The sequence below is a fragment of the Macaca nemestrina genome, chromosome 4, assembly GCF_043159975.1.
Source record: "Macaca nemestrina isolate mMacNem1 chromosome 4, mMacNem.hap1, whole genome shotgun sequence".
In the NCBI taxonomy this organism is placed as follows: domain Eukaryota; kingdom Metazoa; phylum Chordata; class Mammalia; order Primates; family Cercopithecidae; genus Macaca; species Macaca nemestrina.
The window spans coordinates 106,846,994-106,872,350 of record NC_092128.1 but is presented as its reverse complement, the minus strand read 5'-3'; the positions used below and the strand labels follow the sequence as shown (position 1 = coordinate 106,872,350).

General features: G+C 37.8%; 1 protein-coding gene across 7 annotated transcripts in view; it reads left to right on the top strand.

The window, feature by feature from the left end:
* MATCAP2 (microtubule associated tyrosine carboxypeptidase 2) overlaps window positions 1-24,585 on the top strand; it is a 66,507-nt gene extending 41,922 nt beyond the window's left edge. For 4 of the 7 annotated variants that reach the window (XM_011731431.3, XM_011731428.2, XM_011731432.3 and 1 more), the window contains 5 exons: window positions 14,219-14,362; window positions 15,375-15,507; window positions 16,375-16,680; window positions 19,425-19,522; window positions 21,780-24,585. In XM_011731431.3, the coding sequence (XP_011729733.3) occupies window positions 14,219-14,362; window positions 15,375-15,507; window positions 16,375-16,680; window positions 19,425-19,522; window positions 21,780-21,938 (840 nt within the window). In that variant the 3' untranslated portion in view covers window positions 21,939-24,585. The remainder of the gene's footprint in view (window positions 1-14,218; window positions 14,363-15,374; window positions 15,508-16,374; window positions 16,681-19,424; window positions 19,523-21,779) is intronic. The other 3 variants (XM_011731427.3, XM_011731430.2, XM_011731429.3) reach the window with 1 other exon arrangement.
* Window positions 24,586-25,357: the final 772 nt, after the last annotated feature.

Sequence of the window (25,357 nt, the reverse complement as noted above, 5' to 3'; positions counted from 1 at the left end):
TAAAACAAGTCAAATGTTCATTTTTCTTTTTTGATAGAAAAAATTTAATTGGAAATAAATTGCCTTCACTAATAGGATGTCTTGACGTAAAATTTCTTTAAAGCTAAGTTATAATTGTACTAGTATTAAAATATTATTTTATCTTGGTAGACCTCAAGTTGTCAAAACAATGAAGGGGAGGAAAAAGTAAGCCTTCTTGAAATTATACCTTTTCCTAGGTGACATGATATTCTGTTTAGCAAATCACAAACCTTTCACAGATACACTGAAGTTATAAGTTTTTTAAAATTTTGAGTTTGGTATGTTCCATAGTAGCCTTGTGTATTAGATCGGAGAACTGGGGTTATTTCTTAACCTAAATAGCAAGAACAATTTTTTTTACGGATCAGAGATGGAAACTCCCCAATCAGATTGTATGTCCTTGGAAGAAGGTTTGACCTTGATGACTCATTGAAAGGCTTTTTTGATTTGCCTTTGAAAACTTGATTAACATGTACATTCTCAGGTTCTTACCTTAACAGAGTCTTTTCAACAAAACAGGTTGAATATCTGGTTTTTCCCTTGTAGGTGGTGAAAGAATAGTCTGCGGTATTAAGCCATGTATAAATATCTTATCCAGTAGCAGTTACCCTCTTATTTTCCCACTCACCCTTTTATACATCCAGAATACCCCCAGCCCTGATAACACAGAAATTCAGCCGAGAATACAAGAGGAGTGTAAGGTGCGGGGTGGGTGTGTGGAGGCAAGGAGGGCCAGATAAGTTGCAGGTGACAACTTAATTCTTTGCCTGGCTGTGTCATTCACTGAAGGTAGAGTCAGTGTCTGAGATGTATTTATTTTCTAGATTCTGCATAGGTAAAATATAATATTTTGAAATATTTTGGTTTGTTTCTTTTCATTATAATCTGGTCCTAGTCTGCAGTTCACGTTACAGAAAACTGGATTGTTGGTAAAAGTACTTTTGTTCCCTTCTGTCTCTCCCCTGCTCTCCACAGTGCTATCATTGTCTCTCTAAGATGCAAATTTGATCATCTCACCTCTTCAAAAAAACTTCAGGGCTCCTCATAATTTAGGATAAAGTTCAAAATCTTTGTCATGGCCTGCAAGGCCTTATACCAAGGTCAACTGTATTCACCCATAGCATCTCAACGTAACTATCTGTCACAGCATTTATCCACTGTTACCATCCTTCACTTTCTTGTTTATCTTTACCCATAGACCAACCTCCTTGAGAGAAGTGTGTTTTTCTTTTTTTTTCTTTTTTTTTTGAGACGGAGTCTGGAGAAGTGTGTTTTTCTTTGTTTTTCTCATTTCAGCTATTCCCAGAATTGAGTGCAGTTCCTGGCACTGAATAAAGAAGTTTCCCAGTGCCTGTCCATCCCAGGAACCCTGCAGTCTTGTCAAACTAAGCTCTATTTCACTTTCTTTAGTTTCTATATGCTTATAACAGTAATAGCCCCGTTTGCATGAAATATCCCCTATTTCCTCTAATCCCTTACTTCTATTTCCCTTTTTTCAGTTATCTCACAATACCTTATTTATAATTCCATCAAAGTATTACTACATCGAATCTGTTTATATGTCATCTCTGCCAGTCTAATAGTACAACAGGGACTTAGATTCTAAAATATAAAACGGCATAAAAGTGACAGTGATTGGCACATAGAAGGTGAGGAATAGCTCGATAAATGAATGGTCCTTTTTGCTAGTATGTTAAAAATTTAGTGAAATACTTTACAAACAGTGGATCCAAATTTGTTACCCAGGGGTCAAGTTCAGCCTGCTTATATGTTTTGTTTGGCCAGCACAGTGTTTTATAAAACATTGGAATGTAAATATGCTCTTCTTTTACCTCTTCCAGATGTCTTATAATCAGTAGCTTTACACAGTGATTACTGCTTACAGCTGAAGGGATTTTAGTGTGTGACTACTGCTGTCCCATTAGTCTGTGGCTACAATACCTTAAATGGAGGCCTAATCATCTGATTGAGTAATCACAAATCTTTATATACCTAATTTGCTACCAGGAAGTAATAACCAGCATTGAAAAACTCATTTAGTATCTTGCTTTTCATTCTGAGAAGCTTGAAGAGCCAGAATACGTATATGTGTACATATATATCCCATGCTTATCTGAAGTAACGATTTTCGGACTGTTCTGAGGAACACCACCTAAGCAAAGGAAGCCATACATGTTGGAAGACATAGAATATGATATTCATCTCTAACATTCACCACACATAGTATCATAATAAAAGCTTAGAAGAGTCTTTTGTTTAATATTTTCCAAACTAATTAGACCTTGAAACCTTTAAAAAACAATATCTTGTTGACTGCTTTCCCTCAAGAAAGTTTGGAAAACACTGGCTTAAAGAAAAGGACTGTCTGAGATCCTAGGGATTATTCTGTATTTGGGAGGGAAAGGTTTTAGATTCTAGAATTTTCTGAAAAGGAGAGGAATGAAGGGAGAGTTGGAATGGTATATTAACTAGTAAGGCAGGAAAAACAACCTTGAGTAAAAAGTTGGAGGGCAAACCAATTACCTTAAATTCTGAAATTAAAACCCAGTGATCTTCTGAAATTAAAACCCAGTGATCTTCTGTTAAAATTTAAGTACTTTCTACAGTCATATGGGAACTAAGCACATTCACAGCCCCTCCATGCTCTCATTTTGTCTTCACAACTTTGTGAGGTAAATAGGGCAGAGATTTTAATCTCCCTTTTGCCAGTGAAGAACCTAAATCTGAGAAAGGTACAATGACAAATCTAAGAGCACACAGTCAGCAAATGATGGGGCCCCAATGTAAAACCAGGTCTTCTGACTTCTAGTCTTTCCACAGCATCATCCTACCCCCATCATATTGGTGTCCTCATTGTATGTAGTTTTTCATTGAGTGAAAACTGCAGTTGAGAAGGGAGATAGTTTTTTAGCACATAACTGATGGTCAGGTTTCCAGATTGCTAAACAGTAAACAAAATCAGCAAGTAAACCAAAAGTTTGTCATTAAACAAAATATTGAGATTTTTCAGAAATTTTATTATCCAAGACAGTGTTGAAAGTTTTATATAGAGAACATTTTTTTTCTGGATTAGTGATTTCAATGTTAAATTATGCTATTTGATTACTCTTCCCTTTTAAAAAAAAATAGCTTTATTAAGATACAATTCACATGTCATACAGTTCACCCATTTAAAGTATGCAGTTCTCCTGCAATGTAAAACTAAACTAAAAACAATTATAAACAATAAAAATAGACTGGACACAGTGGCTCAGGCCTGTAATGCCAGCACTTTGCGGGGCCGAGGTAGGTGGATCATGGGGTCAGGAGTTCGAGACCAGCCTGACCAACATGGTGAAACCCTGTCTCTACTAAAAATATAAAAATTAGTCGGGTGTGGTGGCAGGTACCTATAATCCTAGCTACTCAGGAGGCTGAGGCAGGAGAATCGCTTGAACCGAGGAGGCAGAGGTTGCAGTAATCTGAGATCATGCCACTGCACTCCAGCCCGGGCAACAGAGTGAGACTCTGTCTCAAAAAAATAAAATAAATAAAAATAAAGAGAGTACAGTTCAGTGGTTTTTAATTTATTTAGAGTTGTGCAGCTGTAACCACTAATTCTAGAACATTTCATCACCTCAAAAAGAAAACACTGTACCCATTAGCAATCGTTCCCCATTTCTCACCAACCTTTCAGCCCTAGGCAACCACTTTCTGACTTTCTGGATTTGCCCGTTCTGGACATTCAATATAAATGGAATCATACAATACCTTGTGGTCCTTTATGACTGGCTTCTTTCACTTAACATAATGTTTTCAAAGTTTATCTGTGCTGTGTTCTAGCATGCATCAGCACTTTTTATTGCTGAATAATATTCCATGTATAGATATACTACATTCTATTTTTTTTATCATTTGATAGACATTTGGGTTGTTTCTACTTTTTGGCTGTTAATAATGCTTTATGAACATTTGTGTACACATTTTTTATGGACAAATGTTTTCAGTTATCTTGGGTCCACATCTAGTAGTGGAATTGTTAGTACATATAATTATTCTATGTTTAACCTTTTAAGGAACTGCCAGACTGTTTTTCAGAGTGATTATACTATTTTACTTTCTCACCAGCAGCATGTGAGCGTTTCAGTTTCTCCACATTCTCATCAACTCTTTTTTTTTTCTATAGACATCCCAGTGGGAGTGAAGTGGTATCTCATTGTGCTTTTGACTTGCAATTCCCTGATGTTAGTTAATAATGGCCATTTGCATATCTTCTTTGGAAAATTGCCTATTTCAGATCCTTTGCCAATTTTTCAGTTATTTGTTATTATTGAGTTGCAGGAGTTCTTTATATATTGTAGCTATCAGATATGAAATTTGCAAACGTTTTCTCCCATTCTTCAGGTCACTTTTTATTTTTATTATATATCCTTTGAAGCACAATTTTGATGAAGTCCAGGTTATCTTTTTGTTGTTTGTGCTTTTGGTGTCATATCTAAGAGCCCATTGCCTAATCCAGGGTCATGAAGATGTATGCCTATGCTTGCTTCTAAGAGTTTTATTGCTTTAGCTGTTACATTAAGGTCTCGGATCCGTTTTGAGTTAATTTTTTTATATGATATGGGATAGAGGTCCAACTCCATTCTTTTAAATGTGGATATCCAATTGTCCCAGCCCCATTTGTTGAAAAGAATTTGATTACATTGTTCTCATTTTAATAGAATAGAATAAAAGTGCTTTAGGATCCTGAGATGACAGATCTGTAATGTGAATAATGCTGTTACTCTATTTTGTGTGGCATTGTAAGTGACATTGAGATGAGGAGAGAGAGAGGACCATTTCCTTCACACGAAACAGTTACTCATTTTGCATTTATTTCCTCTTTGCTCTAGATTCCAGGTCTCTGAAAATCAATTTGTTTTGATGCCTATAAGATATGCAACGCTTTATTTAAAATATTCTCTTCTTCAACTATATGCTTCTGGTGAAGAAAATTTTTTTTTAAATTTAAAAATATCTTATTCTATTAAGGAGGGAAAGATTCAGAAATCATTGATTTGTGAATAGAGATAATAATTTAGTAAAAACGAGGTTTTTCAATGTTTTTAAAAAGGCAAAAAATATATTTGGTTGCTTGTTTCACATCATTGTTAGCAAGAAGTGTTATCCTACCTGACAGTGTGTCTTGTGGAACTCAAGAGTAGATTCCATTATACTACTTTCTAACATGGTAATGGAGGAGCTGGCCAAGTACATTTTAAGATGTATGCAAAGGAAAGGTCCAAAGTCAGATTCATGCAAACTAGGAGACTGAGACCTGGACATTAGGGATAGGTGTGTATACATTAAGATGTTCTGGTTCTAGAAATTTTAAGACTGATTTGTGAAAATTTGTGATGTTACATTGCTTTCTACTTATATTGCTATTCTTAGAGTTGGAAGGAAACAATATATTTGATATCTATGGGCAAATCTGGGCTATTTAGAGAAGTGGCTGTGTGTTCCATGAGTTAATTTCAAGAATGCAAGGTATACCAACTGTTTTCCTGCCAACAATTGTCCCTACCTAAAAATCTATTATAGAAAAATGTCTTTTTTTAAAGATATTTTTAAAATTTAAAAACAATTCCATGTGTTTCTTTGTTAAATGAAACACTCCAGAGAACGGATATCAATGCCTACCTGGCAAATGGGAAAAGGTAATTAGATGGTGAATAGAAAGGCCAGGAGATTCCAAAGTAGAAGGCACTTAACCATTTGTTTTTTGAGTTAGAAAAGTAGTTTATATTCAGTATAAAGACTTAGAAAAGTGTGGAGAATAAGAATCCCATAATTCTACCACCCACAGGTAACCACTATTGACTTTTGAGAGTATTTTTCTTTTCCCATGCTTAACGATCATAATTGTGGTCAACGCACTTTCACTTATAAACATTTTCTCATATCATGAAAAACCGTCAACATTTTTTATGTCAGCATCAGTTTCAGTGCTTGCATATATTTCATATAATAGGTGTATAGTAATTAACTTGAATATTTAGATTGTTCCTTATTGGACTTTTTTTATTTCAAAGCAACAGTTTTGTTAGTCATTTACTCTGGGGAGCTTTTTGCCTAGAGCCTGTGGGAACGAGGCTAGTTACTGAGCTGTTCAGAGGAGAGTGTTTCTTTTTCAGTGTAGGTTATTCTAGACATCCTGATGTGTCTCAGAGTGCTTCTCTTCTTATTAACTTACCTAGAAATAATGGCATTTTTAAACAAAATAGTTTTATTTATTTACAGACAATAAAATTTACTCATTTTAGGTATATATTGCAGTCACTGTCTTTCCCTGAACCCTGTCCCCAGGCAACCAATGATCTGAAGTGGCCATCTGATCAATTTTACTCAGGTCTTTTTATCTCTAAGAAAAGTTGCCTTAATTTTGAATATTTCTCTGAAGCATTTATTTTAGTTTTCTTTTATTCATTTTTATAATTAACAGACTTAATTTAGCCATATGCATTTCACATGTCTCACCTTCTCTCATTTTGACCTTTTTTCTCTTTTCCTAAGATAATTTTTTATATTTCTTTAAACATTTTAATTTCTTGCTTTGCTTTGCTTGCTTGCTCTCTCTCTCCCCTCCCCCTCCCTCTTTCTCTCTTTCTCTCTTCCTTCTTTACTTTCTTTCCTTCTTTTTCCTTCCTTCCTTCCTTCCCTCCTTCCCTCCCCTCCCTCCCTCCCTCCCTCCCTTCCCTCCCTCCCTTCCTTCCTTCTCTCCTTCTCTCCTTCTCTCCTTCTTTCCTTCCTTTCCTTCTCCCCTCCCCTCTCCCTTTCCCTCCCCTCCCCTCCCCTCTCTGTTTCCCTTCCCTCCCTTCCTCCCTCCCCTCTCCGCTCCCCTCCACTCCCCTCTCCTCTCCTCTCCTACAAGGTCTCATTATATTGACCAGTCTGGTCTTGAACTCAAACTCCTGGCCTCAAGTGGTCGTCCTACCTTGACTTCCTAGAGTGCTGGGAGGCTTGAGCTATCATGCCTGGCCTCTAAGAAAATTTTTGAAGATTATTATTGGTTTTATTAATTTGTAAGATGAAACTTTTGCTTTCTAAAATTTTATTGGTTTCCTGCAGAATGTATTAGGTTGGACCATTTTAAATTATTCATATTTAATCATTTTGACTTACAAAGATGGCAGTGTCATCTGGTTTAACCTAATATTCTTTCAGAGGTATGTTCTTCATTTGAGTTTTCAGGGTAACGCTTCCTATTTCCTTAGAACATCACAGTTCTTCACAAAGCTCATGTATCTTTGTAAAAATTACTCATCCGTGGCTGGGCACAGTGGCTCACACCTGTAATTCTAACACTTTGGGAGATCGAGGCAGGCGGATTGCCTGAGCTCAGGAGTTCGAGAACAGCCTGGGCAACACAGTGAAACTCCGTCTCTACTAAAATACAAAATAATTAGACGGGCGTGGCAGCGTGTGCCTGTAGTCTCAGCTACTCAGGAGGCTGAAGCAGGAGAATTGCTTGAATCTGGGAGACGAAAGTTGCAGTGAGCCAAGATTGCACCACTGCACTCCAGCCTGGGCGACAGAGGGAGTCTCTGTTTCCAAAACAAAAAAATTAGTCATCCGTGATTAAGAAGCACCAGATCCAGGCTTAATTTTGGTCTGAAGACAGGCATAAGGAGTCATCTCTCTACTGGAGTCTTCAGAGTCTTGACTTCCTGAGAGTTGATTTCTCAAGCTTGCTGGTCTAGGCTCCTGAGCTTAGGGACCTGCTAAACTTTCATGTGATGGTGTTCTGCAATATTTTAGTATGACTACAAGAACAAGGGTGAAAGAGAGTTAAGACCAGCCTGACCAACATGGTGAAACCCCATCTCTATTAAAAATACAAAAATTAGCTGGGTATGGTGACAGGTGCCTGTAATCCCAGCTACTTGGGAGGCTGAGGCAGGAGAATCGCTTGAACCCGGGAGGCAGAGGTTGCAGCAAGCTGAGATCAAGCCATTGTGCTCCCGCCTGGACAACAGGATGAGACTCCATCTTAGAAAAAAAAAAAAAAAAAAAGACCTATATAGTGTTTTGCAAACTATACTCCACCAAAACATTGCATGTTTTAGTGCTTCCACAAACACTGAAATATTTTCTAACAGACAATTAAAGTTTAAGGTGGAGTTCTGTGAGATTTTGTCTGAAAAAAAGTTCTGCTAAAAACAAAAGTTGAAAACTAGTGTTTTAAGGAATCTAAGGTAAATTCTAGACCATTTTCCAGGAAATGCATGTCTTAGTCCAAAAAATTCATTTGGGCTGCTATAACAGAATACCATAAACTGGGTAGCTTATGAATGTCAGAATTTATTTCTCATGGTTCTGGTGCCTGGGAAGTCCAAAATCAAGGCACCGTCAGATCTGGTATCTGATGAGAACCCTCTTTCTAGTTGATGGAAGGCACCTTAGAAGGCTGTGTGTCCTCACATGGTGAAAGGGGCTAGCTAGCTCTTTGGGGCCACTTTTATTTAGAGGCAGAGTCTCACTATGTTGTATAGGTCTTGTCTTGAACTCCTGGCCTCAGGTGATCATCCCACCTTGGTCTCTCAAGGTGCTGGGATTATAAGCATGAGCCACTATAATAAAAGAGCCCTGGGGCCTCTTTTATAACAGCACTAATCACAATCATGAAGGTTCTACCCTAATGACCTCATCACTTCCCAAATGCCCTACCCCCTAATACCCTCACCTTGGGGGTTAGGATTTCAAAATAAGAATATGGGTGGGGCATAAATATTCAGATTATAGCAATGCAGAAAATGAAAACCTGCATTTCCCATGATGTATTACAATCAGGAGTCTACCTTTGGCTATAGGACTTCAAGTAAGGAAACCATATATCCCAGAATACAATGTATCAAATCTCTTTTTTCTTTTTACCCATTCTTTTGCTTTGGAGTTATATTGGGAGATGTAGTTTTCTGATTAACATAAGTGATGATATAATGGAATTATTTGAAATTTATTGCCTCTAAAAGTATTACCCATGTGGAGGTGTGCGAACACTTGATTCTTCAAGTGGTGTAAACATGGATTCTCTGAACTCTAGGGGGAGTGGATAAACTACCTTTTTTCTCCCTTTTAAAATAAAATAAATTTTTACTTCTGATCATAGCACAAATATATTACATATTGTGAGGAATTTTAAAACTTCTGAAAAATACAAATAACAAACATCAGTGCAACCCATCGATCATCTGATTCCCAGACATGAACTTCAGCCTTTCAGTATATTCCTCCAAGCTTCCCTGTGCCTTTTAAAGCTACTGTTTCCTTTTTCCAAAATTGGGATTAGACTCAAAATATCTGTGGCCTGCAGTTAAGAAGTTGTATAAAGAAGCAGAAATCATTGTAATACAAAAATACTCACTGATGAAGTGATTGACTCATTGCTATTCAACGTCCTTTCTTTCTTCAAGCTTGAACTTATTTCCACCAATTCAGCTACTGTCGCTATCTCTCTGCTGTGGGATATTATAATGCAGATGGGGGAAGTTACTTCTTAAGATCAGTGAAGGATGCTGCAGATCACTGACAAGTCTGTCTGTGTTGGACCAGTTGAAAAACTGATGAAGAAAAGAATCAATAAAGATAATGAAAGGCTAGGCATTCAGAGAAGAGTGATTGAATATAATGTAATATTTAAAGCTGAATATTAAGATTGCCTTTTAGGAACATTGATGTAGCTCCCATTAAGTGCTGACACCATGATGGTGCCATGCAAGTCAAGATGAAACAAAGGAGGTGATGTGCTATTATTATGTATCATTGTGATAGAAGAATTGCATTCTCTTTCAGCAAGCAAAAATCCCACTGCTTTTATTCATTCTTTGATTTAGTCACTCATTCTATGATCTGTGATAACAAGGAACACCTGTGTTTAAGTTTTTCATAATTCTCTAGACTTTTATATTTGCTACAAGAAATAACCAGATAACCACATTTTCCTACCGAGTAAGCATTTGCCTTAGAAAAGCTATTATAATTTTATCTGAAATTAAGTACATGCTTTAAAAGACCTATAAGCAGGCCAGGCGCAGTGGCTTATGCCTATAATCCCAGCACTAACTTTAGGAGGTTGAGGCGGGTGGATCACTTGAGGCCAGGAGTTCGAGACCAGCCTGGCTAAGGTAGTGAAACCTCGTCTCTATTAAAAAATACAAAAATTAGCCGGGCATGATGGCAGATGCCTATAATCCCAGCTACTCAGGAGGCCGAGACAGGATAATCACTCAGGAGTTTGAGAACAGCCTGGACAACACCTGGAAGGTGGAGGCTGCAGCGAGCCGAGATTGCACCACTGCACCTCAGCCTGGCGACAGAGCGAGACTCCGTTTCAAGGGGGGAAAAAAAAACTATAAGCAGAAATCATAATACTAATACTTCTTAGAGATAAATAATTTTTAACCATTTTTAAGTCTTCACAGTTCAATATATTAATATAAGGTACCACTTCTCTTCTGCAATTCTTCAGGCCACATTTCTCACATTCTTCTCACTCTTTGAGACATGGATTACTGGTGACTATTAGGTTGGTGTATGCAAAGTATCTTTGCTAATCTGCTAAAATGGGTTTTTAATTATATGCTAATTTGTGCCTTTAATTTTCCTAGTTGTCATAGAAATTAATCAGTTTCTGGAGCACTTGTATTTGCTCTTCTGTGAAATTCCTCTCACATTTTACATGCACTTGAATCACCTGGGGATTTTGTTAAAATGCAGATTCTGAATAGGCATGAAGGTGGTAAGGGGCCAAAATTCTGCATTTGGCACCAGTTCCCATGCTATGCCAGTGCTACTGGCCTTCAGACTATACTTTGAATAGCAAGGCTTTCAGTAACAGTTTTGGGACCAGAAGCCAGGCAAAGCCTATTGAAGCCATTTCTTATTGTGATAAGTTAATGATACATGCCTAGTTTATTAGTAATGTATATTTTTCAATTAGTGATATATATGTTGAATTATGACTTGTAGTATGTGAGCTTTTTTTGGTAATTTTTGTGTCAGGCATGTTATCTACAGTGGTGGTATTTATAGAGAACAGTGTTGACAAACTCTGTAAAAATACTTAAAAAAAAAAAAAAGGTTTATTCTAAGACAAATATGAAGGACCATGGCCTGAGACAGTCTCAAGAGGTCCTGAGAACATGTGTCTATGGTGGTTACAGCTTGGTTTTATACATTTTAGGGAAACATCTTACGTCTCAATCAATACATGTGAGGAATGCATTGGTTTGGTCTAAAAAGATAGGACAACTCAAAGAGGGGGCTTACAGGCTATAGGTGGATTCAAAGATTTTCTGATTGGCAGTTGATTGAAAGAGTTAAGTTATCTGAAAACCTTGAATCAATAGAAAGGAGTGTTTGGTTTAGGTTAAGGGAGTCTAGAGACCAAGGTTCTTATTATGTAGATGAAGTCTCATAGGTGGCCACTCTTAGAGACAATAGATGACAAATGTTTCTTATTCAAACCTTTAAAACATATAATCCTAGCATTTTGGGAGGCTGAGATGGGAGGATCACTTGACCTTGAGTTCAAGGCTAGCCTGGGCAACATAGTGAGACCTTGTCTCTATTTTTTTTTAATTAAAAATAAAAGGTGCTAAAGAGACTGGGCATGGTGACTCATACCTGTAATCCCAGCATTTTAGGAGGATCATTTGAGGCCAGGAATTGACCAGCCTGGGTAACATAGCAAGACTCTCCACAAAAAATCGTAAAAATTAGCCAACACAGTGGTGTATGTCTGTTGTCCCAGCTACTCAGGAAACTGAGATGGGACGATCCCTTGAAGTCAGGAGGTTGAGGCTACAGTGAGCCATGATCGCACCACTGTGCTCCAGCCTAGGTGACAGAGCAAGATACTGTATCCAAAGAAATAAAAATAAATAAATACATTAAAAAGGTGCTAGATTCTCAATCTCTTCAGGACTGGGAGGGTCTGGAAAGGGAAAGATCTAGTTATGTTGTAGAGATTCAACAGATGCAGATTTTACCCCCACAAAAGAGCTTTGCAGGGCCATTTCAAAATATGGCAAAGAAACATATTTTGGGGTAAGATATTTTTATTTCCTTCTTTATCAGTCATGTGATGTTATGCCAGAGTCAGGTTGGAAAGTAAGCCACACTATATAGGGTTAAATAAGACCTATCTGATGAGATTTTATAGTTTAAAGGGCATGAGCCTGCAGGCCCTTTAGATAGGAATTTGGGCAAGAGAGGAAAACAAAGATCAGAGTTTAGTCCTCAGTGATAACATACCAATGATGATATAATAGTTAATATGTATTGACTGCTTACTGTGCCACAGACACCATGCTTTACAAAGGTTAACTAAATTTTCTCAATAAAACCATGAAGTAGATGTTATTATTGTTATCCTCATTTACAAATGAGGAGGCTGAGGCCAGTCAGAAGGTAGTGAGTTATCTCAATCGATTGTTCATGTCAGTTGCAGATCAAACTCCTTGTTCTACTCTTTTCCCTTTTCTCACTACTATACTGGGCTAGTCTAATAATAACAACAATAATAATAATAATAAACAAGTTTAGTGACTTGCTCATGATACATAGCCAGAAGAGGACAGAGCCATGGCATCAACTCCAGAGCTTGTACGTGTAATTTCTTTACTAGTGTAACAGTTCAGAAACTATAGACTTTATATGACATGTATATGAATTCCCTAGGTTCTTACACAGTTCATGTAAGATAGAGTTGAATTTGCTAGCTTTTTTTCCCAAAAGGCCTTTGAAAAGCAATTTTCCTTTTCCTTAGGTTTTCCTTTCTATGACTTTGCCATAGATACTGATAATTTGTGATTCCTTAGCAGTTATTTTTAGTTCTCCATTCTTCCTGTGTGTTAATTTGTGCATTTGTGAAAAAATATCTCAACTTTCTTTTTTTTTTTTTTTTTTTTTGAGACGGAGTCTCGCTCTGTTGCCCAGGCTGGAGTGCAGTGGCCGGATCTCAGCTCACTGCAAGCTCCGCCTCCCGGGTTTACGCCATTCTCCTGCCTCAGCCTCCCGAGTAGCTGGGACTACAGGCACCCGCCACCTCGCCCGGCTAGTTTTTGTGTTTTTTTAGTAGAGACGGGGTTTCACCGTGTTAGCCAGGATGGTCTCGATCTCCTGACCTCGTGATCCACCCGTCTCAGCCTCCCAAAGTGCTGGGATTACAGGCTTGAGCCACTGCGCCCGGCCAAAATATCTCAACTTTCTTATTCCTTTGCTGCAAAAATTTATGAAGAATGAAAAGTAGATAATATTCTGCCCTGACTGAAAGATAAAAGTATTTTTATTAATGTTGAGAATTTGTTTTCTGCCAAAGAGTAACCCAGGAGAATAGACAGATTGTTGCGGAAGACTGATTGAATTTTTTTTTTTTTTTTTGAGATGGAGTTTCGCTCTTGTTGCCTAGGCTGGAGTGTAATGGCACGATCTCAGCTCACCACCACCTCCGCTTCCCAGGTTGTGCAAGGATTCTTCTGCTTCATCCTCCAAAGTAGCTGGGATTACAAGCTTGTGCCACCATGTCTGGCTAATTTTTTCTATTTTTAGTAAAGACAGGGTTTCACCACGTGGACCAGGCTGGTCTCAGATTCCTGGCCTCAAGTGATTCGCCTGCCTCAGCCTCCCAAAGTGCTGGGATTAAAGGCATGAGCTGCCGCGCCTGGCTGATTTCTTTTTAAAAAATTTTTTTTAAATTTTTATTTCAATAGTTTTTAGGGTCAGACTGATTCTTATGTGTGTTCTTAAAATTTTGAAATTTTTTTTCCTTCAAAGGGCAATGGTAATCTATTGACTTGTGTGAAGACATACCTTCCACTCTGAGTTCTCCTGCCAAACCACCAAATTATCTCAGAGAAGCCAGGAGTCCCTCTCCCCAGCTTCTCGGCCTATCAGATGTTAGCACTTGAAATACGCAGTCCTTGAGCCCTCTGTCAGCATGTTAAGGAGAAACAAACACAGGGGAAGAGTTCATATTGCTAAGGTGTACAGGCGTTTGTACAAATTTGTGAAAATGAGTGGAAGTTGTTTAGGGTTAGAAAAGTTTGGCACTGCAGTTGCAGTTTAATTTGGAAATCAATAAACCTAGAATAGGTCACAATAAATAACATAGCTAGCTTAGGACATCTCAAAGTAATATAAGGCTGTTTACTTTCATTATCTCTTTCTTTTACAGTCTATCAATATTATGGAACTGACTTTACAAAAATACGGAAGTTATGAAAAATTCGAACAAGCCACTGGTGGTAGCTTGCTCTCTAAAACTCGAATCTGGAGTCACGTTAGGAAGTACATGATGAAGGAAGGCTGCCTAGGGGAGGTATGAATTCGCGAGTAAACATGAGGAGTTACTGTCAGTGACAGTCATAGTTTATTTTATTTTATTATTTTATTTTTTGAGATGGAGCCTCTCTCTGTCGCCCAGACTGGAGTGCAGTGGTGAATCTTGGCTCACCGCAACTTCCGCCTCCCGGGTGCAAGTGATTCTCCTGCCTCAGCCTCCCTCGTGGCTGGGATTATAGGCACCAGCCACCACACCCAGCTAATTTTTGTATTTTTAGTAGAGAGGGTTTTTGCCATGTTGGCCAGGCTGGTCTTGAACTCCTGACCTCAGGTCATCCGCCTGCCTCGGCCTCCCAGAGTGCTGGGATTACAGGCGTGAACCACTGCGCCCAGCCTAGTCGTCATTCTTTTCTGTAGATTTTGTTTTCCCAACCCTATGTTACTCATTAAATTAGTCCCCCAGATTTCTTACTAAATACTGTAAGTCTTAAGTTCCTGTTGCATTGAATTGTTTTGATGTGTTCAGTGTCTTTTTGTTTTTCTTCTTACTGCCATTTCTGTATAACTTGTGGGATTAGATGAATTACTTTATGAAAATTGCTAATGAAGAGCTTTGCCCCAGAAGCCTCTCTTACTAGTCTTCTTAGTGGTCAGTCTCAAAGCCTTGGCACTGGCAATGAGCTGGATTCTGGCACCTGTATCTTCGTCTGCATCAGTTTAGCCAGGGAGCATATTTATGACATCTCAGAGGTACAATTTTAAGTCCTTCGTGTCTTCCTCAACACAGCCATTTACTTTCCCTTAAACTCAGTGAAGGTTCTTGAGTTCCCAAAGGGTCAAAATTAGAAGGGTCACAGGTGATTTGGCTGCACATTCCATCTTGGTTTCTGGGAGATTTAAGGTGGTTATAAACAAAAAACAGTGTTAATTTATAGGCCCATTGTTTTCTGCGAAAGCTTCTCCCCTTACCTTTATGTTATGTTTTATGTCTGTTTACTTTTTCTCTTGCCCATGTTTTATGTCTGTTTACTTTTTCTCTTGCCCCTTAGATTGTAGTTCATCTCACTGAGGACCTCCTTTCCCGAGCGTCAATGACAGTAGTAAATGGATGTCCAACTCTGACTATCAATGTGTGCACTGCACGTGAGCATTGGCTGGAGGGAATGCTGAGGCATGAAATAGGTAGAGGCAATCCTTTCCATTTGTTTATTTGTAATATCAAGAAATAGCTCTAAAGAAATGTTTTTTTAGAATGAGTTTTTTCTTAGTAGTGTTTATTTTATTTTCTTAGTAGAAGAAAATTTAGCAAAAAGTCATGAGCTTCACTTGGACTGAAGCTAATGTATTTATGTCTCATTTCAAATTACATTTTTTAAGGGAAGTGTTTAGGTGTATTGAACCTGGAAAGTCATTTAACTGCTCTGGATTTCCCCTGCATTAAACTGAGGGGGTTGAATTAAGGTATCTTTGAGGTTCTTTTCAAATATCAAGTCTGTGATTCTTCCTTTAAAAAAGTAAATTGTTATAAAGGTGATACCTCCTCTCTTGAGACGTGATCCTTTTGAAGGCAGTGTACTCCTTCACACCCAAGAGATGTTAGGATCAGGTCATTTTCTACTTTGTTTTGATTTGTAGGCACACATTAATTTGGTTTTAGAGTTTGTTTGTTTGTTTGTTTTTTGAGATGGGATCTTGGTCTGTTGCCCAGTCTTGAGCACAGTGGCAGGATCTCAGCTCACTGCAACCTCTGCCTCCCAGGCTTAAGTGATCCCCTTCACCCCAGCCTCCTGAGTAGCTGGGACCCCAGGTGCACACCACCACACCCGGCTAATTTTTTTGTATTTCTGGTAGACATGTTTCACCATGTTGCCCATGCTGGTCTCAAACTCCTAAACTCAAGTGATCTGCCTGCCTTGGCCTTCCGAAGTGCTGGGATTACAGGCATGAGCCACCGTGCCCGGCTGGTTTTAGACTTGATGGAATCTGTCTTTGGGGGAAGAATTAAAACAAGAATGGCATTCTTCTTCATGTAACTTTTCTTCTCCATAGGTACACATTATTTTCGAGGTATTAACAACCTCCAGCAGCCATGGAACAGTTGGACTGGACGTAAAAAACATGAGCTGAAGCCAAATAATCCCACAGAGGAAGGACTAGCAAGCATTCACAGTGTTCTGTTTAGAAAAGACCCCTTTTTGTGGCGGGCTGCCCTCCTCTACTACACTGTTTATCGAGCCAGCCAAATGTCTTTTTGTGAACTCTTCAGAGATATTGGCAGGTTTGTCAAGGACCCCAATACAAGATGGGATTATTGTGTACGGGCCAAGAGGGGATGGACTGATACTTCCCAACCAGGTGGGTGTCCTTTAACTGCAGGTTTTCTGACTTACTGACTAGTTGTCTAGGGATTTTGTAATCCCTGAATCACAAAATTCACTTACTTAAAAAAATTAAACCTTGGTTACCTGAGGTCAGAACTAGTTTTCCTAAACAGCATTTTCTTAGCATTATTTTTACCCAGCTCAATTTTGAAAAATCTCAGACCTATAGAATATGGAAAGAATGGTAGAATGAACACCCATCTACCCTTCATCTGTATTTACCTATTGTTAACATTTTGCTATTTTTGCTTTCTCTGTCTTTGACTTTTTAAAAACAGCTATACTGAGATACAATTCACATGCCATACAATTTACCCATTTAAAATGTAAAGTTCAGTGATTTTTAGAATATTCAGAGTTGTGCAACCATTACCATTGTCTAATTCCAGAATGTTTTCATTACCCCAAAAGAAACCCATACCCATTAGCATTCATTCCCCATTTCCTCCCCTGTGTCTGGTTCTAAGCAAATGAATCATCTCTAGATTTACCTATTTTGAACATTTCATATAAATAGAATTATCTAATATGTGATTCTTTGTGGTGGGCATCTTTCAGTTAGGATGATGTTTTCAAAATTCATTCATGTTGTAGCATGTATCAGTATTTTGATCATTTTATTGCTGTGGGGCAGTCTGTGCCTTAGCAAAGCTTAATCGCTGTGCTGGGAGATCCGCTGCTGTCTTCAGAGCCGGCAGGCAGGAACGTTTAAGTCTGCTGAAGCTGCGCCCACTGCCGCCCCTTCCCCCAGGTGCTCTGTCCCAGGGAGATGGGAGTTTTATTTATAAGCCCCTTACTGGGGCTGCTGCCTTTCTTTCAGAGATGCCCTGCCCAGAGAGGCAGAATCTAGAGAGGCAGTCTCTACTTTTTTTTTTTGAGACAGAGTTTCACTCTTATCACCCAGGCTGGAGTGCAATGGTACGACCTCGGCTCACTGCAACCTCTGCCTTCTGGGTTCAGGTGATTCTCCAGCCTCAGCCTCCCAAGTAGGGTAGTACTGAAGGCATGCACCAATATGCCCGGCTAATTTTGTATTTTTAGTAGGGACAGGGTTTCGCCCTGTTGGCCAGGCTGGTCTTGAACTTCTGACTTCAGGTGATCCAGCCACCTTGGCGTCCCAAAGTGCTGGGACTATAGGCATGAGCCACCATGCCCGGCCTAAGAGTGTTTTTAAACTATTTATTTGGAGCTTGGTAAATACTTACTCAAAGTAGTGATGGTTATGTTGCTAGCACAGCCCATATTAACATTTCATACTAGTGTTGCATTCATATGACAGCGTAGTGCCTTAGAGCCAGGAGCAGGCAAGATAGGAAGCAGGAAAGAGAAGGACATCTCTCTCTGTCTTTCATGTGTGCATAGCCAATTCCAGGCAGGATTTCAGATGAGCAACTTGTCTGCCATTTCTTAAAATACTCTTCTCAATACTCTTAGAAAAAAATTCATTGATATACTGAACTAACCTGAAATTCAAAATGACTTTTAAACAAATGTTTCTTAAATTGTACTCTTTTTTCAAGGGCATTTTTGAGTGTTCTTTTTAGATTCCTTTGCCTGGATTTTAGTACTCTGTACCCAGATGCACAGGGCTTCCATGTTGCCTTTGATACCCACCCTGTGGAGGCTCATCACTTTTACACTAGTCCCTTTTTTCTTTTTTTCACATACTTTTGTGTTTTTCATGTTTTATTATGGAAAATTTCAAATGTATACAAAAGAATGATTAATATGCTGAACTCCAGTAATATATTACCTGATCATAGCTATTATCAACATTGTCTAACTGTGGTCGTCTATTCTTCCAAATTTGTTTCCTATAAGTATTTTAAAGCCAATTCCAACATCATGTTCTTTTACCCATAAATATTTCTGATTAGGACAATTTTTTAAATGATCCTCTTGCTATTAGCATACCTAACCAAATTAACAATAATCTCTTAATATATGACTCCATGTGGTAGAATTTTAATTAATTTAATAGAGCAAAAAATTTTTTTTAATTGCACAAATTGTGTCAGGATGGGAAAAAGGTTTACTGTGTAAACAGAATATCCTTTTCTAACTAGGTTCAGATCTCATGAAATGTTCTACTTTTCATGTCTTTATCCATTTTTTTTCTATTTTTTAAACCTACATGCTCTCCAAAATCTAGTTCTAGTTCTTGTTTACATAGAGAGGAACCAATGTCAAAATTTATGCTTTAAAACCATAGTTTGCTTTTGTTTAATGGAGAGGAAGGATTATTAATATTCTAAATACCAGGAATTTCTAAAATCCTGCATCTCTCCACTACCTTTATTGAGATGTACCTGCTCTAAAACTATCCGGCTCAGGTCTCCCCACTCAGATGCCTTCAGTGCACAATGGGAGTTATGACTGAATGGTGGGAGTAGGGGAAGGTGGGATAATCATATTTATAAGAGTCATATATTTGAAATTACCAGTCTCTATTTATAATGAGGAAAGAATTGTTATTTTAATAATGGGGAGGATGTGTGAGGAGAAGGAATTCTTAAGGTTCTAGTCTGTATACCATCTTGGCACTTCTCAAGACCTGACATTTTATGTAATGAAGAAAGTTAAATAAAAATAAAAATAAATGTTGACAAACATTTTTAATGCAGGACTGATTCTTACGGTAAATGGAACGGGTTGATATCTAATTACTTAGTAATTTTTCTAAACATGAGAAAGTAAACACTATTCTGGTTCCTCCAGGGTGTTTTAGTAAAGACCAGGTATACTTGGATGGAATTCTTCAAATCCTTCGATACAGAGATACCATAGACTTCCATCTGCTTACTGCCCTCGGGAAGGTGAGTAGAAGCCATGGCGCATATCCCTGAGCACACCAGATCAGCATTCCCCTCACTCGAGCTTAGCATTAAATAAGACTTAGCTTCACACTATTTTTACTTTATTGTCAGAACAAATTTTCTTTATGTCATATCAAGAGGGAAGAAATCTGGTTCTGTAATAGAACCAAATTATAAAATTTCTTTTTGGTCAATAAGAGATAAAGGAATAGGAAATTTGGGAATATATATTGTTTTATTTTTATTTTTATTTGTGTGTACATATTTTTCTAAAAAGCATTTTCTGAAAACTATAAAAGCATTTTGAAGTAAGCTGCACTTATAACACTTCCCCCTGTAATGTCTCCTAAGAACAGAATATTTTCTGACATTACTATATGATTTTGTTTAAGAAATTTATTACTGATTAAATATAACATCTAAAATACAGTCCACTTCAAATTTTCCAAAGTGCCTCCAAAATGTCCTTTGTGGCTCCTTTTTTGTGATCTAAGATCCAGTCGAGATTTATACATTGCATTTGGTTATAATCTTTTCTCTCTTTTAATCTCCGCTTGCCTTATTCTTTCTGTTTTTTTCATGACATTGTTAAGACTTGGGCTGGGCAGGGTGGCTCACGCCCACAATCCCAACACTTTGGAAGGCTGAGGTGGGAGGCTGAGGCAGGAGGATCACTTGAGGCCAGGAGTTTGAGAGCAGCCTGGGCAATATGGGGAAACCCTGTCTTTATAAAAAAATTTTAAAAAGTAGCCGGGCATGGTGGCATGCACTTAGTCCCAGCTACTCAGGAAACTGAGGTGGGAGGATTACTTGAGCCCAGGAGGTCGAGGCTGCAGTGAGCCATGATTGTACCACTGCGCTCCAGCTTGGGAGAGAGAGCCAGACCCTGTCTCAAAAAAAAAAAGAAAAAAGAAAAAAAGATTGCCACAGTTTTCTTGAGAATACCTACAATATGGATTATCAGATTATTTCCTTCTGATGAGATTCAGGTTAAACATTTTTGCCAAGAATACTACATAAGTGATGTGTATTTCCCATTGTATCACATTAGAAAGTATGTGTCATTTTGCTCCATTTGATTATCTGGGTGTTTGATCACCTGGGTTAAGTTAATGACCACCAGATCTCCCCATTGTAAAAGTACCTTTCCCCCATTGTATTAGTAAATAGTCTTTGGGGTGATATTTATGAATGGACTATTCCCTAATAACCCTTGATGATCTTTTCCCAAATCAATTATTACACTGGTGGTAACAAAATAGAGATCTTCTAATTCTTTTATATTTCTTTGTCACTCCCCGTTTTTGTAGTATTATTGTGGACTTCATTGGACTTAATTTTTTTTATTCAACTTTTTCATAGTTGCACCTGTGTCTTAAACATGTCTCCATGTTTTCTGACACAGTAAAATGTCTGGGCACAGTTTGTACTTTTCCTACCCAAATCTCTAATGAAGATCAGCCATTTCTCTAATGAAGTCTTATTTCCTTTTAATTGAAACAAAAATAGAAAAATTAGAAAAATTAGCTGTATAATTGTGCAATTTTTCTAATTTAATAATATGTCATTTATATTCTAGTTATTTTCTTGATTCTTTTATTTCAATTTAGCCAGAAGACTTGTTTGGTTTTAGAGTCTCTCTCACACACAAATATGTTAAGTATAGTTGTCTAATTTTTAGACAAACAGTAGGTTCAAGGTACAGTATTAAATCAAATTTGACTTTTTAAAATAATCTTTTAGGCCGGGCATGGTGGCTCACACTTGTAATCCCAGCACTTTGGGAGGCCAAGGTGGGTAGATCACCTGAGGTCAGGAGTTTGAGACCAGCCTGGCTAATGAAACGTCATCTCTACTAAAAATACAAAAAATTAGCCAGGTGTGATGGCGGGTGCCTGTAATCCCAGCTACTCAGGAGGCTGAGACAGGAGAATTGCCTGAACCCGGGAGGCGGAGGTTGCAAGGAGCCAAGATCATGCCACTGTACTCCAGCCTGGGCAACAAGAATGAAACTTCATCTCAGGAAAAAAATAATAATAATACTCTTTTAATATGGTCATGGTATAAGGGGCAGAGAAATACATTATTATTTAACACAGTGAAGAAAATGTAAGTCACTGATTTTTGTTATTTTGCAGCTATTAAAATAATTTGACACATGATCTGTATACTTTCATTTAAGGCCCAGGGAAGAAATTCATCCTTAAAATGTACATTGTAGTTACATTTTTAAATTAACTCATCTTCCTTTCTTCAGGTTTCTTATGAAGATGTGGATCGCTTAAAAGGATTGGCAGTTACCGAAAACATGAGGGTCCCTCACTTCCTGCAGGACCATGGCCGATATATGGAACACTTAGAGAAGATCATGGAAGTGAATGAACTGACTGACAGGGAACTGAAAGATCTTATATAGTAATTAGCGTTCTGGCAAACATAGCTAAGCTATGCCTCCATGTATATTACCAGTTAGGTGCAGTTAGCACCAGAAGATTTATAAAAGAAGAATGACTACTTGTGTTTTCTAAAGAAGGGTCTTCAGTATTCAGCGGAATTTTTAGGTTAAGTACAAATCTTAAACTATTTCCCTAAAATGTTTCTATAGGCTGCAGGGGGAAGTTACTCCTATTTTCTGAATCTCGACAGGGTCAGATGAAAATACTACTGCTGAGCATTTTTGAAGACTCTTGGTCAAATTGCATGATAAATTTCTGCCTGAGCAGTAAGCACTGGCCTAGTGCTTCTGCCTAAATATGGAGGTCAGCTCCAACTGGAGACTGGCTGAATTCCATTGCTGTTCAGACTCCAAAGTTATATTTTATTTGATAAATAATGGTAATTATTCTCCTTTGAAAAATTAGTTTTGTGTTACTCCAAAAAGCTAGCTATATCTAAGCTTCCTTATTTTTTTTTATATGTTAAGGAAATTTAAAGGGAGAGGAAAAGCAATTTGAAAATTTTTCATTAAGTGTTTTATTTTAACATTATTATTTCACCTTATCAGCTTATAGGAACTAAATTAGAGAATCACCTCTTTTTGTCCACTTATCTCTTAACTACATTTTCATTTGCTGAAACATATTGTACCCTTTTAAATTTTTTACAGAGTTTTAACGTCTTTTCCACTGCGTCCTTTATAAAAATGATAAGTACAAATTCCAGAGAGGTTTTCCTACACAAATAAAAATAACTGGGGAAGGGCTACTCACCTTTTTTATTAAACAGAACGTGTAACAAGCAGAGGACAAATAGACTGACCTGGTTAAATGTAGGCTCTGGATGTTGACTGGGTAGCACCTACAGTAAACTTGACCATGCTCTGAAAAATGAAATTTCTGGGTGTTGATGGTTTATAAAGCCAGCTTTGTGCTATTCATTCAGTATATTTTATCAAATCTTTGACTTCATCAACCCAGTAATGACACAGTTTAAATTTAAAAATGAGAGTTCTGTTTTGCTATATTTTTCCTGCTAACCTACCTTTGTATTTTATCAGCTTCAGTACATACTTGGATATATATACCTGGATTCAAATGGTTCTTCATACAACTTAATGATCAGAAAGAATGCTGCTGTAAACACCCCACTCAAGATTGCTGCTGTAATTTCTACCCAAAGCTGTCTGAGAGTTTATCTTTACCTCAGTGCAGGTTAAAATAATGGTGCTAATACTGGTAGATATATACTGTGAAGCCTGGTTCACATTCATGCTAGAAAATGATTTTGGGAAATCTTTTGCAGGAGAGGTTACGTGATTTTTCTCTTTCACATATCTAGAAGGACTTGCCTCAAAGAAGAATGTTGCAGCAAACAGGATATACTCTAGCCGGTGCCCAAAGGTTCTTGCAAAACTATGAATCTTGCTTTTAGCACTAGAGGGCCAGACACTCTGGAGCATTGACAGGCCTTAGCCCCTGCTCCCCAACTACGTGCCATGCTGGGTAGTGTGTGTCCTGTATATCTGTGTGCCAGGCTGGGGCAGACTGTGCCAATGCTCACCAAACACTAGAATCTGCTCTTACACCTCTAGCATGTATCTCCTTGTAGCAGAATCATGCACTTTCTCAGCATTGTGTAGTGTTTTCTAATTTCATCTTAAAACTTATCAAAAGTGATTGTGAAACAGTGTCTAGAAGTATAAACAGAAATGGCAATATTTATGTCCTGTGATTCAAGCCCAAAGGTTATAAATTCAACTTTCACAGGGAATAGCACTGCTAATCTTACTTTATGGTTTAAATATAAAGGAAAATCACAGCAGCCTTAATTTCCTATTGGTAGGATCATTGCAGCGGTTCTAGTTCCTGACTTTTAAAATGGATGAATATTTTCTCTTTGTCTGATTTGGAAAAGGAACTGCTTTTTTGCCTTACTGCTTTGGTATAAAGATGAAAAACATGAGCACTCTGCAGACAAAATGACCTTAAATCACATTGATAAAGATATTTTAAAAGTTAGCAGTGAACCAAAAGTAGTTACAGATTAGCAGAAATAAAGAGCTTTAAGCTTTAAAAGTTGAGATTAAATATTTAATGAAAGTTTATTAATTCTTTTTCCAAAAATAGCAGTAAGGTCAGTTTTTTCCCTAAAATAAAAAGTTTTAATAAACTGAAAATTATAGCATCAGTACTTAGGAGAATAGTTGAAGATTGTATTAATTTTAATTACAATAGTTATTTGTCATAGGCTATTGATGATTAGAATTTCATTAGTTTTGTCCACTGTAATTTTAAAAATAGTTGTATCAGATACAAATACTGATAAACTGTTAGGTTTTAACACCAGACAGGATTCAAAGGAAATTAATGTTTGCAAACATAAATCCATAGTCTTCATTTCTTTATATTTTCACCTTTGTAAAAGTGTTTAAAGTTTGTATTGTTTGTTTTGTATATCTTTGGGCATTTTTTGTCTAGCTATAATAAAAAGAAATAGTGCCAAGGTTCTCAGATGAAGTGTGTGACAATATATGCATGTAACTTGTTTTCTTTGAAAACCCAATTATATTTGTATTGTGGTGTTTCTTGCTTTTTATTTTGTGATAATTGTCAAAAGGACATTAATCATGCTTGTCTTCTAGTGCTGTTACTTCTTAGAAAAATATTATATTTGCCACACTTCACCTTTTCCCTAGTTATTTTAGCTTATACTCTCATGGGACATATGGAGAAAAGAAAAGGAGAGAGGTTGTATTAGTCTATTCTCATGCTGCTAATAAAGACATACTTGAAACTGGGTAATTTATAAAGGAAAGAGGCTTAATGGACTCACAGTTCCACATGGCAGGAGAGGCCTCACAATCATGGTGGAAGATGAAGGAAGAGCAAAGTGATGTCTTACATGGCGGCAGGCAATAGAGTATGTGCAGGGGAACTACCTTTTATAAAATGATCAGATCTCATGAGACTTATTCTCTATCATGAGAACAGCACAGGAAAGACTTGCCCCCATAATGTATTTACCTCCCACCAGTTCCCTCCCGTGACACGTGGGAATCTTGGGAGCTACAATTCGAGATGAGATTTTGGGTGGGGACACAGCCAAACCATATCAGAGGGACAATTTTTTTTATTTTTTTTAACGGAGTTTCGCTCTTGTTGCTCAAGCTGGAGTGCAATGGTACAATCTCAGCTCACTGCAACCTCCACCTCCTGGGTTCAAGTGATTCTGCTGCCTCAGCCTCCCGGGTAGCTAGGATTACAGGCATCCGCCACCACGCCTGGCTAATTTTTTGTATTTTTAGTTTCACCATGTTGGCCAGGCTGCTCTCAAACTCCTGACTTCAGGTGATCCGCCTTCCCTGACCTCCCAAAGTGCTAGGATTACAGGCATGGG